Source organism: Rhinatrema bivittatum, chromosome 1 (genome assembly GCF_901001135.1).
Source record: "Rhinatrema bivittatum chromosome 1, aRhiBiv1.1, whole genome shotgun sequence".
Taxonomy (NCBI): Eukaryota; Metazoa; Chordata; class Amphibia; order Gymnophiona; family Rhinatrematidae; genus Rhinatrema; species Rhinatrema bivittatum.
The window spans coordinates 523,875,125-523,896,072 of NC_042615.1; the positions used below are offsets into that span (position 1 = coordinate 523,875,125).

At 42.6% G+C, this 20,948-nt stretch overlaps 1 protein-coding gene across 1 annotated transcript in view; it reads left to right on the forward strand.

Annotated features, from left to right (window-relative positions):
• Window positions 1–20,948, forward strand: part of KANK1 (KN motif and ankyrin repeat domains 1) — a 169,491-nt gene that overhangs the window by 14,381 nt on the left and 134,162 nt on the right. Inside the window, 1 exon segment of the mRNA XM_029613151.1 lies at window positions 344–464. Coding sequence (XP_029469011.1) covers window positions 428–464 — 37 coding nt within the window. The 5' untranslated portion in view covers window positions 344–427.

The following is a 20,948-nucleotide window of genomic DNA, read 5'->3' on the forward strand; positions in this document are numbered from 1 at the left end:
GGGGGGGGATCCCCAGGACAGGGCTGGGAACCACTGCTTTAAAGAAAGTATGATTGCACCTAAAATATATTTGAAATACTGGATACTCTTCAAAATAACTAGGCATCATGGCTGAAACTGGAGTTTTCATTTAATGTGAATTGGTATAGTGAGTAGCTCCTTTTTGTTTTTATGAAATTTACAGCTATTTACCATTGCCTCACTGATTACTGCTTTTACTTAGGTTAACATTTATACCAGACAAGAAGAAATGTGGCACAACTGTTTATGAGCTACCAATTTTCTTGATAACAACACAAAAACAAGTTGATATTTTTTGGTTTTGTTTTTTTTTGTGTTTCAGGTTGCGTGCATGGTTGGACTTGATGCATGGAACCTGCATGATTGCACTTAACATCTCTGGATTTGGCAGTGACTCTGGGCAGACATGGCGCAGACAGGGAATACTAAAGCTGCTTCCTCAGGTGATGTGATTTTTTTTGTTTTTGTTTTTAACTTTTATGTCTCTAATTTTATTTAAAAAAAATAATAATAAAATTCCTCTTTTTTTTTTGGTGAAAACATAAAATACTAAAAAAAAAGAGAATCTGTTTAATAATGAGAGCTTTATAAAAATGCTTTGGCATCTCTTTTATAAGATTTAACATTATATTTTACATGTTAAATCCCCCTTCCCTCCTCATTGGTTTCAGGGGGTGGCTGATAACTGCAGTGTGAATGCTTGTGCTTAAGCTTGCTTGCACTTGGAGAGACCCTTCCACCGGGCCCCTGCTTTTATTCTTCCCTTACCTCCTGCAGTAACGTCTCACGGCTCGCTGCATCAGAGTGAAATTACTGCAGTCTCTGGCTGAAATGGGCAGACGAGCATGTCATCGGTTTACGATGGTCTCCTGAAAATGGCCCTCATTTTTACCCATATAACCCAGGCTCTCTGTTGGACATGGGCCCTTCTTCTTTAGGGAGGGGTCAGGTGGGGGTGAGGGGTAGGACCTCAAAGATTTTACTAATGAGACCTGGTAAAAGTCACATCTGTTCTCTTCTCAAATAACTCACAGCAGCACAAGTTGATTGTTCCCAAAACTGTTCTCTTTACTTCAGGCAATGATTAGGCAAAGGCTAGAGGATGGGAATAAATAAAAAAGCGAAACCGGCACGGAGCAGCAGTTACTCCCCTTAAGAGAAACATGGGGGTAACCTGCACGGAGCAGAAGTTACTACCCTTAAGAGAAACATGGGGGTAACCTGCACGGAGCAGAAGTTACTACCCTTAAGAGAAACATGGGGGTAACCTGCACGGAGCGGAAGTTACTACCCTTAAGAGAAACATGGAGGTAACCTGCACGGAGCAGAAGTTACTACCCTTAAGAGAAACATGGGGGTAACCTGCACGGAGCGGCAGTTACTAGGGATGTGAACCCTCGCTGAACGACCTCCTGCAGTCGATCTCCTGCCGGCGCCATTTTCCGTACGAAAACAATTCGCGGCGGGAAATCGCTCCCTGACCCCCGCTGGACCTCCAGGAACTTTTGGCCAGCTTGTGGGGGGCCTCCTGACCCCCACGAGACTTGCCAAAAGTCCAGCGGGGGTCCGGAAGGACCTCCTGCCGTCCAATCTTTTTCGTCTATGGCCGCCGCCATTTTTCGGCGCCATTTTGGAAAATGGCGCCGGCCGAAGACGACAAGATGCAGGAGCAGGAGCCCGTTCCGGACCGCTGCCGTTCCGGACCGCCGCTGGACCCGCAGGTTATTTAAGTTATTTGGGGGTGGGAGATTTAATTTAAAGGGTCGGGGGTGGGTTTTAGGGGGTTTTAATGTGCCGGTTTTTCGATTTTTCGATTTTTTAACGATTTTCACGATTTTTCACGATATTTTACCCCCCCAAACGGCAACAATACGATTCCCTCCCCCTCCCAGCCGAAATCGATCGTTAAGACGATCGAGGACACGATTCACATCCCTAGCAGTTACTACCCTTAAGAGAAACATGGGGGTAACCTGCAAGGAGCGGCAGTTACTACCCTTAAGAGAAACATGGGGGTAACCTGCATGGAGTGGCAGTTACTACCCTTAAGAGAAACATGGGGGTAACCTGCAAGGAGCGGCAGTTACTCCCCTTAAGAGAAACATGGGGGTAACCTGCACGGAGCGGCAGTTACTATCCTTAAGAGAAACTTGGGGGTAACCTGCACGGAGCAGCAGTTACTACCTTGCGAAGCTTGCTGGGCAGACTAGATGGACCATTTTGGTCTTTTTCTGCCGTCATTACTATGTTGTTATGATTAGAACAGAAGAAAAAAACATTTACAATCTGTTTACAGTCCATCCACTATACAGCTGGATGGATGGATTTGGTACCTCTCCATTCATTTAGATAAAAAAGTTAGGAGTATAGCTGTTCTCTCAGAATTACCATTTTTTGAAAGTCTGGAGAAAAGTGGCTCTCATTCTTCCCTGCTACTTCCTGGAGCCAACTCCTCCTGTGTCTTTTTCCATCCCCCTCTACTTCCCCTTGTCATGTGCACACAGACATCATGGATGTACAACATTGAACCATCCCAACATTTTTGGTTAGGTTATGGATTTAAGTTGTTAAACTGAGGCTATGGCCCTTAGACCTGACCAGATGGTTACTAAATCCTTATTTATTTATTTATTTTTATTTTATTTAACATGTTTTGTATACCGTATATTTGGTTTTGCCATCATAACGGCTTACAGGGCAGGAAAATATTAGGAGAGTAACATTAGAGTTTTAACAAAGAAATTTTAAAGAAAATTTGCTACCTTCAAAAGATGTATAATTACTCAGTGGCTGCATGCAACATGGTAGCAGTGGCATAGCCAGAATTGACATTTTTTGGGGACCCCAAGATTAACATGGGTGGGCAGTAGGCATACAGGTCTAGGCCCTAGTAGTTGTACTCTTATCAATAAATAATGCCTTAGAGTGCACTTGACAATGGATTTCTAAGTAGTCTGCAACAGCCGTCAAGCATCATGAGTGACGTTTTAAAATATTTTAATTCTATTATTTCAAGCACTTACCAATGTTAAAAATGCCTTACTAATCTATATATATTAATTTTGGGTCCAATATTAAAAAGTAAATGTTTATTTAAGTTAACCGGATAAGATTTATCCGGTTAACTTAAATAGGATATTCAGCAGCACCGCTGTGCTGCTGAATATCCGTGTATAAGTCTCTATTTAGCTGGATTTAACTTATCTGGCTAAGTTAGACCAGCCCTATGGCAGATTTAACTTGTCCAACTAACAACCAATTAAGGGTGAATATCAGCATGTATTCTTCTTTGACAGATCTCTCGTTGTCTTGACCCTTGCCTGGATACTGACTGCCTGCTCGCAAGCTGGGTAGTATCAACTCTGCCACAGCCCAAGAGCTCGCACTCCATGACACACATACATACACAGGCTCTCACTTTCACATGCAGGCTGCTACGCCACACACAAATAGGCTCCCTCTCTCACGTGCTGTCTCTCACACGCAGGCTCCCACTTCCATACACATATGCTGCCTTACATACACAAACTCACAGGCTCTCACTCCCACATTCTCTCTTGTTCTCTCTCACACTCACCTCTCTCTCTCACATACAAACACACAGGCTCTCCACACCCATGTACTCTCTCACACACATACCCCCACACCCACAGGAAGACTCCCATTCCCACACACACACACACAAAACCCAGACAGTCTTCCCATCAGGAGCAGGAGAGGGAACCTGTTCTGCTGCTCATCCTTATGTGCCAACCCTGCAGAATTCAAAACTCACGGGGCTGGCACTTCCTTTATGCTGATCTCGTGGATCCCAAGATCAGCATAGAACACCTGTTATCCACATGTGTTTTAATTACCACAGAGCTGGCACATGAAGAGAAGCAGGAGAACAGGCTCCCTCCTGGTGGGTTCCTCTACCTTCTTTGGCTACTGGTGGAATGGGGTAAACTGGCAGGCTCCCGAGCACATCCTTTTATCGGCCACCAGTGGCCTTGTGGACTTCTTCTCTTCTTGGCCATCTGCAGCCTTGCAGACCTCCTCCTCTTTTCCACTATCACTCTCCTTTCCTGTCCATGGTGGTCCTGCAACAAGGCCTTTCTTCTTAGGCCACCAGGCAATGCTGATTGGGTGGGCTAAAGCCTAAAGTGGCATCCAGGCCCACTCATAGCTACATGGTACATGGTAGTTTTAAGGTAGAAAATATTTTTAGTTTATATGTTGAAGTGCTGTTTACATTCCTGTTATGGCAAGAAGTTAAGAGTGTCTAGAGTTTCAAACTTGTGATAATAAAATCGTTTTTTGTGATTGGCTAAAAAAAAAAAATCTGTGGCTTATTAAATAGAACCCACAGATGTTGACCAACTTTTATTATATACGCCAGCACCCAGAACCATAGCTACTCTATAGCCTGTACAGACTAGACCAGGGGTTCCCAACCACCGGTCCGTGGACCAGGACTTGGCCGTTGGGGGTTTTTTGCCGGTCTGCAGCGCCACCGCAGACCAGCACCAGGGCCGGTGGAAGCACAGGGCGCCAAGTATTAGGGGGCGTCGCGAGCAGTGGTATCCCGAGGGGAGCCAATGCCCCCGGGCGCAGGGAGGCTCATGCGGCCGCCAGTGGACCTCATCCCACTAGCGGCTGAGCAGCAACACGCATATAGCAGGCAGATTGGCAGGGCCGTGGTGGAGCTCACGTCACCATGGCCCAAAGAAAAAGATCGCATTTAAACGCGCTGATGCTCCTCCTCCTTTCTGCCTGTGCGGCCCTGGAAGTAAACGTTGTTGGAACCGTGCAGGAAGGAAGGAGGAGGAGCATCAGCGTGTGCAGAAGAGGAGCAGTGCTTACAGGCCGCCGCGAATCTCAAGTCACAGCGGCCCGAGAAGAGGAAGAGGCCCGGTAGCAGGGCCGCTGTGGCCCGAGAAGATCAGGGCCACTGCAGAGCCCATCCTGCGGTGACCTGCGAAGAGGAGGCCCAGCGGTGAGAGAGAGGCTGAGGGTCTGTAGAGTGTGTGTGTGTACGTGTATGAGATGAGTTGAGAGACTGTGTGTGAGAGAGAGGACCTGAATGTTTGCAGAGACAGCATGTGAGAGCCTCTGTGTGTGTGAGAGAGACAGCATGTGACAGTGAGAGACTGTGTATGAATGATTGTATGAGAGAGAGCATGTGAGAGTGAGAGCCTGTGTGTGTATATGAGAGAGAAATGCATGTGAGAATGAGAACCTGACTGTGTGTTTGAGGGAAGAAGATGGAGAGAAAAGAAATAGATAAAAAGACAATATAAAAGGAATTGGCAAAAAAATAAGAAAGGGAAGGTGGAAAAAAATAAGAAAGGGAAGGTGGAAAAAAAAGCCTGTGACCACCAATTAGAAAACTAAGATCAGACAGCAAAGGTAAAAAAAAAAAAAAATTACTTTTTAGTGATTGGCACATGTAATCTTTGGGAATGTGCAAGAGAAGCACTTTCTCTATGCAGATCTCACAATGTACGAGATCAGCATGGAGAAAGTGGAAGCTCACGGGGCCTGCTCAGAGGAGGCAGCAGAATGAGCTTCAGTGTCAGTAGCAGCAATCAGCGCCTCCCCCAATAGCCATGCGGCAGCAGTGACAGTGGCAGCAGAGGAATGAGTGAGGTTCCGAGGTTGCTGGCAAAAGAAAGAGAGGGGGGTCTGCCTTTAGTGTGTGCATGTGTATGAATGGGAGTCTGCCTGGGGGTGTATGTGTGTGAATGCATGGGTACCTGCCGGAGGGTGTGTCTGTGTATGAGAATGTATGGGTGTCTTCCTGGGGTTTGTATGTGTGAGAATAGGTGCCTGCCTGTGTGTGTGAGAATGAATTGGTGCCTGCCTGGGGGTCTGTGTGTGTGAGAATGAATGTGTGCATGCCTGGGGGATGGGGAGGGAGTGGTGTGAAAATGAATGGGAGCCTGCCTGGGGGTCAGTGTGAGAATGACTGGGAGCCTGCCTTGGGGGTGAGTGTGAGAATGACTGGGAGCTTGGTTTGGTGCTCACAGCCTGGGGAGGTCATGAGAGGGAAGGCGTCAGGTGGAGAGAGGTGTGAAGTTTGGAAAAGAAGGGAAACAAGCCCAGTGCTCCTACTCATTCTGAACCTATGGTGAGTTGAGTCACATTCACATTATAAATGTCATAATTAAATGATAAGTATGCACTAAAATCCAACCCCCGCCTTAACCCCGCCCCATATGACCAAAGCCCCGCCCCTGCCCCACCCCCACCCCACCCTGCCGGGCCATGGAAAAATGGTCCTGCTTGAAGCCGGTCCCTGGTGTAAAAAAGGTTGGGGACCACTGGCCTAGACCATAGGCACCACTGCCAGAATGGTGCAGTGATACTGCTGCTTCTGCAGCCCAGAGGGGGGGAAACAAGAAGGAAAGGGCTGGATTAGGGAGCAGAGTAGCTCTTCTTTGGTCTGTCCTGCTCTGTCCACTTCAGCTTCTCCCTCTTGTCTCCTGTTTCCTGCAGGACATGAGGAAAGAGGCTGGGTTAAGGAGCAGAATGGCTCTTTTCTTCTCTGCTCAATCTTTTTGAGCCTCTGCTTTACCCAGCCTATTCCTTACCCTGAAAGCTACCTGTTAGATAACAGTACCCTGCTTCCTGCTCCAGCCTTTTCCCTGAGTGAGATTCCATGTGCATTCCCTTTTCTGTCTATGCCTAGGGAAGGGGTGAGTGCTGAGGCCCATGCTGATACCAGGAAAGGGAGAGTGTGATGGAATTGGGATTGGAGATATAGAAAGGAGAAAGTGCTGGGATCATCCGTAAACGGGGGAGGGGGGGCAGAAGATGAAGGTATGGACAAGACTGGAAGAGATGATGCTGATTTAAGTACTCCCGCCCCCAATCTACACAGAATCTCAGGGTGAATGTGTTGCTCCGATTTGAGTGCTGGCTTATGCCAGATTTATCAGTCAAGAACTGTCCATCCTTGCTATCTATGTGTACATCAGTAGCAGTGGGATTCCATCCTTGTCACCAGAAGATGGGTGTAGAATATTAAGTGGAGCCAGCAGGTATTAGCCAATTTTAATTATGTACACCAGCACCCACCTAGGTGGAGCTGCACAGCCAGAAAAGATAAGACAGAAACAAGAAAGAAGAGAGGGTTGCCACAGAGCCTGAGCCCTTCATAACCCTGCTGCATGTATAACACAAACCTCCAGGTGTCATCTACTGACTTTAAAGGTGCGACGCCACAAGAGAGAAGGGAGTAGATATTGGGGAGATTTGGGATGTGAAAACATAGGAAGCAGGGTGGGTAGAAGAGTTGTGGAGGTTTTGGTTAGGTGAAGTGAGGTGGAAATAGAGAGGATTCTGGTCAGGCAGGAGATGGAGATAGAGAAAATTGGGGGCTGCAGAACAGGGGCAAAGAGATTGGCGTGATGCTTCTGTGCTGAGTAGGGAATGAAGGGGACAAGGAGGATGCTGAGGAGAAAAGAGTATAAATACTGGCAGAGGAATAGAGAGAGGGAATGCCGAGCATCGGGCAAAGGGAGGGGGGGGGGGGATGCAGGACTTTGCAGAGTGTTAAGAGGAGAGCAAGAGATGGATGCTGAATGAAGGGAGATAGCTGGGTATATTCAGCGGCGCAACTGCTGCCGCGTGGCTGTGCTAGTTAGTTATGTATAACAAACTAACTAGCTCAGCCACACGGCAGCTGAATATGAACCTCATATTATACAGTAAATATACACAGTGCCAAGGTTTATACACCTACACATGTGAGTCTGACATCTGTGCCAGGCAAAATAGTAGAAACTATCATAAAGAACCAAATTGCTGAACATATAGATAGGCATAGTTTAATGGGACAAAACCAACTTGAATTTAGCCAAGGGAGATCTTACCTACCAGTCTGCGACATTTTTTTTTTGAGGGTGTAAATAAACATGTGGCTAAAGGTGAGCCAGTTGATATAGTGTGTCTGGATTTCCAGAAAGCATTTGACAAAGTTGCTCATGAGAGACTTCTTTGGAAATTAAAAAGTCATGGAATAGGGGATAGTGTCCTATTGAGATTGGGAACTGGTTAAAAGACAGAAAACAGAGTAGGGCTAAATTGTTCACCTTTCTCCATTGAGAGAATTTACCATGGAGTGTCCCAGGGATCTGTTCTAGGGCCACTGCTTTTTAATATATGGGAACAATAAGTGAGGTGGTCATATTTGGTGATGACACAAAATTATGCAAAACTGTGAGACTGGGCATGTAAATGGCAAATGAAATTTAATGAGGACAAGTGCAAAGTGATGCACTTATAGAAGAGTAACCCAGATTATAGCTACATAATGCAAGGTTCCATATTAGGAGTCACCACTCAGGAAAAGGATCTAGGCGTCAATGTTGATAATGCATTGAAATCTTCTGCTCAGTGTACAGCAGCAGCAGCTAAGAAACCAAATAGAATGCTAGGGATTATTAGGAAAGGAATGGAGAATAAAACAGAGAATATCATAATGCCTCTGTATTGCTCCATGGTGCGACCTCATCTTAAGTATTGCATGCAGTATTGATCACCACATCTCAAAAAGTTAGAACAGAATTAGAAAAGATACAGAGAAGGACAACCAAAATGATAAAGGGGATGGAACGATTTCCCTATAAGGAATGGCTAAAGAGGTTAGGACTCTTCAGCCTGGAGAAGAGATGGCTGAGGGAAAATATAATAGGTCTGTAAAATGAGTGATGTGGTATAAATAAATGTTAATTGGTTGTTTACTCTTTCAGAGAGTTCAAAGACTAGGGGACACACAATGAAGTTACTAGGTGGTACATTTGAAACTAATAAGAGAAAATATTTTTTTACTCAATGCATAATAAACTTCTGGAATTCATTGCCAGAGGATGTGGTAAAAGCTATTAGTGTAGCTGCATTTAAAAAAAAGGTTTAGACAAATTTCTGGAGGAAAAGTCCATAAACCATTATTAAATTGGATTTTCAGAAATCGACTGCTTAACCCTGTGTTAGGCTGTTTGGAATTTATCAAACTTTTGGGATCCTGCCAGGTAGTTATGACCTGGATTGGCCAATGTTGGAAACAGGATGCTGAACTTGATGGACCTTTGGTCTGACCCAGTATAGCAAGTCTTTTATGTAAGGGGATGCTATAGCAGAGCTGCTGCTGATAGGCAGGTGCATGAGGGGAAGAGTGCAAGATTGAAGATTCACCAAGGGCACCAAATTCCCTTGCACTGGCCCTGTACCGGCCATGTTTATGCAGTAATCCTGAAATTGTTAGAGCATTCAGCCTTTTCCCATCTGAGCCAGAGACCTGCTGAAGTAATCTTAAACCTTGCAGTGACCTAACGCAGGAGTTTCCTTAAGCTATGACCCCTGACGTTGGAGGGCTGGCCTGATCGTGGCATTGTCTTAGTGGTGTCAAACTGTTTCCAGTTTTACAGTTGATAGACCTGACAGTGCCCCAAGAGATATTCACACATTGACATTTTCTCATCTCCTTTCCCCCAGTCCATACCTTTAAGTAATGTTATCTCAGAATTCTTTCTGCAGCTCCTTGTTTGGCATAGTTTGAACTTTGCTTCAGATTTGTTTCGTATAAAAGAAAACCTGCTTGATTCTTCATCCAGAATTAGTCAGATCTGCTCAGCTATTATGACTGGATATATATGTGGGCTTCATTTAACTACTTATGTGCCTTGTTTAGGCAGTTTTTTGCAGAGGCAGTAAGTATATTATAGTTTACAAGGCAGGTTTTTGAACAGGAGCTAATTTTGGGTTCGCTTTAGGAAAAGCAGTATAGTCAGGGCTCCCTTTTTTTTTAAGGGGGGTACTTGCAGTTTTTGAGTACCAGCACCTGCTTGATTTGCCCTAGAGTTCCTCATAAAGAAAAAAAAATATACATCCCGCATGTGAGTGCTGGTGCGTTTTTTCCAGAAGGCAGGCACTAGGTATAGCAAGTCAATAAACTAAATTAAGGGTGTGAAGATGTATGCAATCAGGACTGTTTTGTGTGTGTTTTTATTGTTAATTATGTTTGTAATATTTCTGTAATTGTTGTTTCATGATGAATGCGCAGCTCAGTGAAGCAAACATTTACTTTAATGCATTTTGATTTGTATTTTTTAGACAGCAGACTGTAAAAAAAAATATATGCAAGGATGTGAAGGTGTTTACAAGGCACTGTAAAATTATGAAAACGCAAACATGAAATTGAGTAAAGCCCCCAGTGAGGATGCAATAGTCACATTAGAGTAAAACGGGAAGTGAGCTGTCACTGCTGCTGTGACTCCGCGTTCACTTTTTCCATCTGTCTCTGAAGCCTGCCTTGTCACCTGCTCAGTCTGCCTTCTGCTTCTCTTTCTGTCTCGCTCTTCTCAACTTGAATTGCAAGCTGTGGGTTCAGTTGCTTATTTGTGGAGTGGATGCCGTTTGTTGTTTTATTCCCTGGCATGTCTGCTAGCAGCAAGCTACACGTTTGTACAAGGTACAGCCTGTACAACAGGCGTGGATTTGTTTCCTTTGCATGCCACATTAAGATGTTGAAAATGATTTTACAGAAAGTGCAGCCACAATTGAAACCCAGAAGAAACTTAACTTTTATACTACTATGTCCATGGGATTGTGGTTGGCTGTCTTTTTTTTATTTTTAATAGGGAGATTCCCCCTCCCCCTGAGTTTTTGGAAAGAGTGCTAAGTATTCCTCTGGTTGGAGAATATTTTATGGAAAGGATGCAAATCTCTGGTCCTCAAAGGCTCAGACTGGTCTAATGTTTTTTTCAAGGTCACCAAGTTATGCAAATAAACTTGGCTCTCAGCCCAATTATATGCTAATATACCTGATGAGCAGGGGTGGAAAAATTGAGAAACTTGGGCTTCAGCCAAAAGTTTTTAGGAGCCAGGGCAAAACATTTTATTTTTCCTTGTTAACCCTGTTTGCTTTCTAAATTTTTTTTGTCTTCATTTCTGATTTGTTTTCAGTTTTGCTCATTTTTTTTGTTTTTATTTTTTGTTTTGGCTGTTCTTTTTTTTTTTTTGCTTGCTTTAGTTTTGTTTTGATTGTTTTCTTTTCCTACTAGCCTCTCTTTGGTACTGGTAGAGAGCAGCTCCAAGTCACAGGGGCAATGGCGCCAAATGGCAGATGAAATTTAATGTGGATAAGTGCAAGGTGATGCATATAGGGAAAAATAACCCATGCTATAATTACACAATGTTGGGTTCCATATTAGGTGCCACAACCCAAGAAAGAGATCTAGGTGTCATAGTGGATAACACATTGAAATCGTCGGTACAGTGTGCTGCGGCAGTCAAAAAAGCAAACAGAATGTTGGGAATTATTAGAAAGGGAATGGTGAATAAAACGGAAAATGTCATAATGCCTCTGTATCGCTCCATGGTGAGACCGCACCTTGAATACTGTGTACAATTCTGGTCGCCACATCTCAAAAAAGATATAATTGCGATGAAGAAGGTATAGAGAAGGGCTACCAAAATGATAAGGGGAATGGAACAACTCCCCTATGAGGAAAGACTAAAGAGGTTAGGACTTTTCAGCTTGGAGAAGAGACGACTGAGGGGGGATATGATAGAGGTGTTTAAAATCATGAGAGGTCTAGAACGGGTAGATGTGAATCGGTTATTTACTCTTTCGGATAGTAGAAAGACTAGGGGGCACTCCATGAAGTTAGCATGGGGCACATTTAAAACTAATCGGAGAAAGTTCTTTTTTACTCAACGCACAATTAAACTCTGGAATTTGTTGCCAGAGGATGTGGTTAGTGCAGTTAGTTTAGCTGTGTTTAAAAAAGGATTGGATAAGTTCTTGGAGGAGAAGTCCATTACCTGCTATTAAGTTCACCTAGAGAATAGCCACTGCCATTAGCAATGGTAACATGGAATAGACTTAGTTTTTGGGTACTTGCCAGGTTCTTGTGGCCTGGATTGGCCACTGTTGGAAACAGGATGCTGGGCTTGATGGACCCTTGGTCTGACCCAGTATGGCGTTTTCTTATGTTCTTATGTTCTGACCCAGGTCTGCCACAGTGGTGGCAGCAGTGTTTCTGGCTCCTGGGCCCTCACTAAAATAGGAGCAACACTATGAAAGATTAGAGAAAAGAGGAGGTGCAGATAAAGGAGGTGGGGAAAGTAAGTGTTTGAGGATAAGAATATACAAAAAATCAAGGACAATAAATCAGGTGCTTGCTATTTATTGCAAAGGAATTTTACTCTGCAAAACTAGACAGAACTGTCTAGCTGGGTAGAGGAGATCCCCAGACCCAGCTTTTCTACCAACTCCCTCCCTGTTCCCAGGGCTGTAAAGAAGAGATCCTGAGACCCAGCCCTGCCACTTCTCTGCTGTGACAACATCTGCTGACAGGATCAGTGTCCTGACCTGACATTTTTTTGGGCAGTGCTTACTTCTCACCAGTAGATGGCACTGGTGAGTCAGAAAAAATGCCTTCAGGCAAATATACAGATCTTTTTGCAGTAAAGTATCAGGGAAAATTTTCATGCTCCATAATAATATTCTATCTTAATATTGTTATTTTTGGTAGCATTTGATAACATTCCATGCTAATGGAAAGTAAAGTTACTTTGAAGTGTCTGAAAGGTTGAGTATATATCAAATAAATAAAAACAACTTTTTAACCCTGTGAGTCCTATGTGCTGTGAGATTTCCTGTTTTCCTGATTTGAAGCATGGAGAGTTTCAACTTTTTTCCTTTTGTCTTCTCGAAATGCACTGTACAACTAAGAAAAGAATTGCAAAGCAATTTGTAGAAGTGCTTCTATATATCTATATATATAGATATAGATAGATACAGATATAGATAGATTTTATATATAAAATTTTGGGCTAGATCCATAAGATATATATTTATTTTTTATTTTTTATTTTTTTTTGAAAACTGAAACATTATTGTGGTTTGTAGATTTTATGTAGGTATACCTAAGCTGAAAATACAGTTGCTAATAGGTTGAATGATTCAGGAGATAATAGACACACAAAGCAAATAGGTAAACAATTTTTTATTTTTTAGAAAAAAAGAAAAGCACAAAACAAGGGAGGCAGTATATTGTGAATTTGTAGTCACTGTGTGCGTGATCTGATCAGCAAATGTTCTTGCCTTCCTCTGTTTCTGTAAAGGTATACCTGTAAGATACCCTTAATGAGATATATACTTTCTTTTTACTCTCTGCAATTATTGTAGCATTTTTTCTATTACTATGGACATAAGGTATACAAAAGTCCCATCACCTATGATGCATACACCTTCCAAACACCCATTCATTTAAAAATGTAATAATTGAATAGCTGTTATGATGATGTCATATGTAACATTTTAACTAGACACCTAACTAATGACAACATACACGTACTTGCTACACAGTTTAGAGACACTTTTATTTTTGTAACTATATTCTGAAAATTTCTTGCATTGCTTATCACAAAACTTTTTTACTTTCATCCATGCATTCCAAAATTATTTTCCCTATGTTGCTGATTGGTTCAGTGGAAAATGATGAAACCTATATGTTATTCTTTGGGTAACGTAACATCCAGGTATCAGGAGGGGAAAATGTAAAGGTATACCTGTAAGATACCCTTAGTGAGATATATACTTTATTTTATCTATATTTTAGATATTTTTTTCTTTCCAAGCTTAAAGACTAGCTCTATCTCACAGACAATTAACTTCTACCCTTTTTACACATGTACATTGTAAGATAGTTTAAATCTAGCTCACGTTTCCTTGTTCCCTTTGGGGGGATTTTGACTTAGGCATTCAGTCATAATCCCACAGATGGTAGTTTCACCAAGCACACACACCAAATATTTTGTGAGATAGGAAATACCTCTGTGTATGTGATTATCTGAGAAGTTAGAGGCAAAAGCAGGAAACTGATGGAGAGGGATGGAATGAGTGAATAAGACAGACCTGAGTTTAACTGCTTTAGATATTATACAAAAATATAATGAAAGAGTATGAATTGCCAGCATGATGCTGACGTGCAAGTTCCTTAGACTTGTACCAGAACCCAGCACAGGACTGGAGGATGTCCAGACAATTAAGTGCAGATGTAAAACTTAGGAAAATACCGTGGACTTTTGCTAAACAGGCCATGATGACCAAATAAGTTCTGACGCTGAAAACCTTGCCATCCAATCAGTTTTGAAATGAACTCTAGCCAATTGACCATGAATTGCTATCATTAGAGTGTCCCTCTGATTTTCGTAAGGCTCAGTCATACCCAATGGCAGATGAAATTTAATGTGGTCAAGTGCAAGGTGTTACATATAGGGAAAAATAACCTTTGCAGTAGTTACATGATGTTAAGTTTCATATTAGGAGCTGCCACCCAGGAAAAAGATCTAGGCATCATAGTGGATAATACTTTGAAATTGTCGGCTCAGTCGGTCAAAAAAGCAAACAGAATGTTAGGAATTATTAGGAAGGGAATGGTTAATAAAACAGAAAATATCATAATGCCTCTGTATCGCTCCATGGTGAGACCGCACCTTGAATACTGTGTACAATTCTGGTCGCCGCAACTCAAAAAAAGATATAGTTGCAATGGAGAAGGTAGAGAGAAGGGCAACCAAAATGATAAAGAGGATGGAACAGCTCCCCTATGAGGAAAGGCTGAAGTGATTAGGGCTGTTCAGCTTGGAGAAGAGACGGCTGAGGGGGGATATGATAGAGGTCTTTAAAATCATGAGAGGTCTTGAACAAGTAGATGTGAATTGGTTATTTACAATTTCGGATAATAGAAGGACTAGGGGGCACTCCTTGAAGTTAGCAAATAGCATATTTAAGACTGGAGAAAAATCTTTTTCACTCAATGCACAATTAAGCTCTGGAATTTGTTGCCAGAGGATGTGGTTAGTGCAGTTAACGTAGCTGGCTTTAAAAAAAGGTTTGGATAAGTTCTTGGAGGAGAAGTCCATTAACTGCTATTAATCAAATTGATTTAGGGAATGGCCTCTGTTATTACTGACATCAGTAGCATGGGATCTTCTTGGTGTTTGGGCACTTGTCAGGTTCTTGTGGCCTGGATTGGCCTCTGTTGGAAACAGGATGCTGGGCTTGATGAACCCTTGGTCTGACCCAGCATGGCATTTTCTTATGTTCTTATGGACATGACAACCAACCAGAGATCTATGAACTACTTACAAACAAATTTCAGCCACTCGAGCCAGATACCTATGACAAGCTAAGCTCTGCCTGCGATGGCTGCATACAAAACCATCAGCACAGAAATTTAAACCAGGAAGATTGTTTCTCAGCACTTCCTGTTGCTCATTACAAAGAAATCACAGAGGGTCCCAGCAGCACACAGACATGCCATGTTAAAAAAAAAAAAAGAAAAAAAATCCCTTCAAAGGGTAATAACTTATAAAGCAGCTAACTTTCATGTGTTAAATCTTAGATGGTGGTTAGATATTTATGTTGAGGGTTATCTGACCTGCTACACAGGGTAAGCAATGAATGGTGTATAATAAGCCTTACATGATTACATTATTATTGCCTCTTCATTGCGCATCCAATAGAGCGGAGCCCAGAATTGGTGGGAAATGGTTCCCTATGGGGCCACAGTGGCTTATATGCCCAGCTATTCTAGGCTTTGACAAACAGCACTGCAACAGCATAAACCTGACAACTACCTGCTAACGTTGTACTTGGCCGAAAATAATTTTTAATTTGCTTCCTTCCTTCCCTGAACTTGAGCACATCACCTCCATGGTGCATCCCAACAGATGGCGAGGGGATCAGAGTCCGTTGGCCCTAACATCTGGACATCTGACAGAACAGCTCACCAGCTAAGGAAAAGTATCATGGCAGAAATCCTGTGTTCATATCATGGGTGATGATAGTGTTAGGACATAAAGAGTCAAAATGGTAATGGGTTTTTCAGATTATACTATAAAAAGTGCTGTGTTTATTTCTCCTTCTGCATAAAATGCTCATCTGACTAGCATAGCAGGGTTCATTTTACAGCATTTATCAATTGCTTTATAGTTAATAAATAAATAAATACAATTGCCCAAAGCGATGTACAAAACAGAAACTTATAAAATATAATTAACACATACGATAACCAGCACTTCCTTCACAGCGATTCCCTCTTACAAACTCAATCCCTCTTCCACCGCATCTCCCCTAGATGTTAAGGATCATAAACAGCGGACATAAACCATGTTTTCTGCTTTTTGCGAAACTTCAACAAAATCATCTTCCTCTCTCAACTCAAAAGGAAGGCTATTCCACAGGCTCGGAATAGTCGCTGAAGAAAGATCTATTTCGCAAGCACGGCTGAGGGAATGCTTTTACAGATGGTAACTGCAATTGGTGTTTCTCCAGTGATCTCAAGTTCCTTCCTGCCTCATACCACATTAATCTACCTTTCAAATGAGGAGGACATATACCTCTCAGAACTTTAAATGCCAGCTCCAAAGAGGTTTGGACAAGTTCCTGGAGGAAAGGTTCATAACCCATAATTACTTACATTCTTTACAAAGCAGAAATAGCATCATATGAACGGAAACCCTCTTCCTCCCCCCACACTCCACTTCCCTTGTAAAATTAGATTACCAGAGTTTAACATAAGCAGTAAACACCCCCCCCCCCACGCACACACACACACACACACTCAGAGACACACTCTGAACCCATTCACCCAGAGGAAAGTAAGAACATCAATACCATGCTGGGTCAGACCAAAAGTCCATTAAGCCCAGCATCCCATCTCCGACAGTGGCCAGTCCAGGTCGCAAGTACCCAGCAGATCCCATAGAGTAGATTTAATTCCTGTTAACTTCCTCCCTGGGATAGCAAAAGCTTTTTTTAGTCTCCCTGGCTAATAATGTTAATTTTCTGGTTAGGTCTGTTTACATCATCCAGCTTTCTTTATAGCTTTACCAGTAGTTTGGCTTGCAGGAGATATATAGATATATTTATGTATTTTTTGTGTGTGTATGTGTGTGTTTACAGTGAGAAATGACCCTAGTAATACTGAAGTGTTAGGACTGGAAGCCTGGCAGAGTGTGGTTGCAGCACTTCCTAGGGCTCTCGGGACTTGCCTGCCCCGAGAAACCCTTAGGCCTCGCTCAGTTTGAACATGTAATAATACAGCAGTGCCACAGCTCCAAACTCTGAGCAGGTTCTCCCGGGAGAAGGTGCAGAGATCTGCCATTTTTTTCCCACTTGCTGTTTTAGACAGCGAAAGTTGTGTGTGACTTGGGAGCCTCAGAAAAGAAGTATTCAAAGTCGGTGTGTGGCTGCATAAGGCTGAAGAGTGAGCAAGCCTGTGAACTTTGTGCTGTTTAATTCTTGTTAATTTTAGACATTCCCTGGGTGGGGAGCCTCCAGGCACAGAGAGCGTGTTTAGGAACAGCCGGTGTGCTGGAAGGTGGCTGGCTGACTGCAGACTGCATTCAGAAACCCTGGCAGGATTTCTGGCCACAGCAGAGCGGGTCTTTGAGCGCATGGGTCTGGAAGACGCTAGTTTTGCTTCCTGGAAAGGATATTCCTGCCATCGAAGTGCTTCTTGTTTGTGCTTGTTTTTGGACTCTGTTCCTAACCCCCATCAGCTTTGAATGTAAGTACAGAAACTGGTGGAAACTGAGAGTCTCAAGTACAAATCTTCCCTTCAATGAAACAGCCTTCTGTATGCCTGCTTTCCTCTGAGAGGGCGGAGGCATAGTAATGTAAGAAGGGTTAATAGTAAAACCAAAATAAAAAAAAAATAGCATTCATCTGTATTTTAAAATGCAAAAGGCAAAATAAACTTAAATATTGACTTCAGTTTCATTGAATTTGGCTTGTGTAGGTAACAGAATTGATTATTGCAGTTGATCAAACTAATTGCGATATTTAAGTTATGTGTATATGTATATATTTGTGTACTTTTTTTAATGCTGTGTGCATATTTATTGGATGATTATGTGACTTGCCTTGAGCTACCATAGATAAGATGTGAAAAAATGAGACTTGTTAAATAAATACGGTTAGATTACATTTTACCATAACATAGCAAATGAACTTCAGTTATCTTTTTGTAAGGTCTGGAAGAGAGAAATTGAATAATGCCTAAGATGTACTTGCATGTGCATATTGAAATTTTGATTTTAATAAATTACATGTTTTTAGAAGTGACCTTTCGCGAGCCTTCTTGCATTCCATCCTGACTGCAAAGTTTTGAAACTCCACCTCATTTCCTGGGGGCTGAGCGTGCTAAATAAGCAGAAAAGTTTTATATGCATTTCAAAATAACAGATGCACTATTTTGTATACAGCCTTTATTTTTAAGATGAATTTTGAGAAATGGGTTGGGTGATCTTATACAGGGAGATTCATTCGAAAGAGGCCCCAAATATTCTGTTGTAACTTCTGTTAGGATGAAGCAATCTGAACCCAAAAAATACGCTACATACCTTGACGTATGTGTAGTCTTTTGCATTACATGCGATGCTGGAAGTGATCGCCGTTTTCCGCCAGACACATTTCGACGCGGCGCTCCATCTTCCTGAACGCGACTGCGAGCATATCAGGAGGAATAGCAGCAATTTCACGTTGGATGTTTTCCTTCAAATCTTCCACAGTGCGAGGCTTGTTCTGATAGACTCTTCCTTTGAGCATACCCCAAAGGAAGAAGACTGGTGGTGTCAGATCTGGAGACCGAGGTGGACAAAGCCCCTTTGAAATTACCCTGTTACCGAAAAAGGACTCAATTTCTGCTATGCTCTTTGCCGACGTGTGACACATTGCTCCATCTCGCAAACGGAGGTTAAACGTCGCTGCGATGCGGGGGCATCCCAGCTTGTTCGAAGCTCCATATACTGAGGAGCACATTGCACGTTGTTTCATTCAGATTGCTTCGTCCTAGTGAGATTTATTACAGAATATTCAGGGCCTCTTTCAAGTGAATCTCCCTGTAGTTGTTGGTAGATGGTGGGGGAGTCTCGTTTTTAGGAGAATTAACCAATAGCTAGGAAAAGGGCCATGGTGCTTTAATTACACTTAGCATTGGATTATGCAGTACATTTTGTCCAAGTGCAAATCGTTTGACTGAACTGTCAAGCTGTCATTGACTTTTTTTTTTTTTTTTGAGGAGTGGTATGCCCAGTGTCATCAAGAAGCTGATAGAGCTCTCCTAAGAGAATAACTTCACCTTATTTTATGATTATCCTCTTTTTCAGATCAATTTATTATTTCTTAAGACAATTATTACTGGACTTGAGCTGCTTAGATGGGAGCTTTTAGTGTTAATCTTTTGGCATTTGTATATGGTTGGCCTGGCTCATGGTCTGCAGTGGTGGTTGAAGTCCTGAAATCCATGTAGTTACATAGATTTCTGTGCATGGGACAGGGCTGCATGGAATTTGTGCTTGGCTGCTTTCTAGGCCCGGTGCAACTGGGTGAGCATACTGTGCATTTGCCCGGGGCGGCACACCCCTGGTGGTGGCAGCAGGAGAGGTTGTGGGGCTGCCAGCGGAGCCCAAACTGCCGCTGGGCAAAAATGAAAAGAGATTGCGGGCGCTGGTGGCCAAAAATAAGGAGAGGCCCAGTGCTGGGGGCTGCCATGGAACAGCCTGCCTGCATGTATGTGTGAGAGAGAGTTTGTGTGTGAGATATTGGAAACTTGCCTGTGTGTGTAAATCAGTGCCTACATGGGCATGAATGTGTGTGTGTGTTGTGTGAATGAGAGCTTGCCTGGGATGTGTATATGTGCATGGGAGCCTGTCTGGGCTGGGTATTGTTTTCTTCTCTTCTCCCTCATTAATCCACAACAATTTCAGGGCAGCTGGAGAGAGGGATTTTTTTTAATTCTTACTTGTTTTATTATTGCTTGTTGTTTGTGTCTGCTGTTTTGAAATATTTAATTGGTGTTTTGGAAATGTTGGCTATTCTATTTGTTAATTGGTTTGAAATATTTATTTTTATAAATATGGTTTACTGTTCTGATTGATCTTTAATATTTCTTGATTTTATTATTTAATGTTTCATGAAGAATAGTAATGTTTCTGTTTTTCGTTGTTGCTCTGCATATAGAGGCTGCCTTGTTGTGGGTTCCAGTTCACTCCTTCTCTGCATGTTTCTGTTTATACTTTCTGGTCTCTTTATTCTGTATTTGGTGAGGGTTTGTCTGTGTTCTGCATGTGAGATCTAGGTAAGTTTTTTTGCTGGTGTATAGTTTCTGTGTAAAGGATGTATAACAGTCTGATTTATATTGTTTTCTTAATAAGAGATGTATTGATGTTTTAGGGCCTTCTGTAATGTGTACAGTCTTGCCTTTTCATAGATAAGGTTATTACTGCTTGAGTGCTGGCAGTTGGGTTGTTTTGGTATGGGAGGTTTTCTATATTGTAATGGTAATTCCGTTTATTCATGGCTTTCTGAGGGCCAAGCCCACATCTAACAGGCATTACAAAAGGTCTAATTCCATACAAGTTCCAAGTGTCATTTTTGCTGAGTTTTCTGGTTGGCACCACAGTAGTACATATAAATATAATATGCATGTTGTAAGTAAGAATTTTGCCTCAGACTGTACTTCTGAAAGTACTTTTTCATGGTAAAATGCACAATTTAATTGTGTGTGTCTGTAGAGGGTGGGAGAGGCCTGTGTGCAAGGCTGTAAGGTTTGCCTAGGGTACCTAATATCCTTCCCTTGTCTATGAGTTCCATGGGTGGGGAGGGTGGATGACTGTTTTTAAAAATATAGATTGCTGGAGGGAACTGGGCTTTTTTTTTTTGACAGCTACTGGACAGACTAAATGAATCAGGGTGGGGTAGGGCAGCACAATAATTGTTCGCACAGGGCAGCCAAAAAGCTAGCATCGGCCCTGCTGCTAACTCACAGGCAGATACAGTACAGTGCGCTCCGATGGAGTGCACTGTTAGCCGGCATTTGGACGCGCGTTTTGGACGCGCTAGCTTTACCCCTTATTCAGTAAGG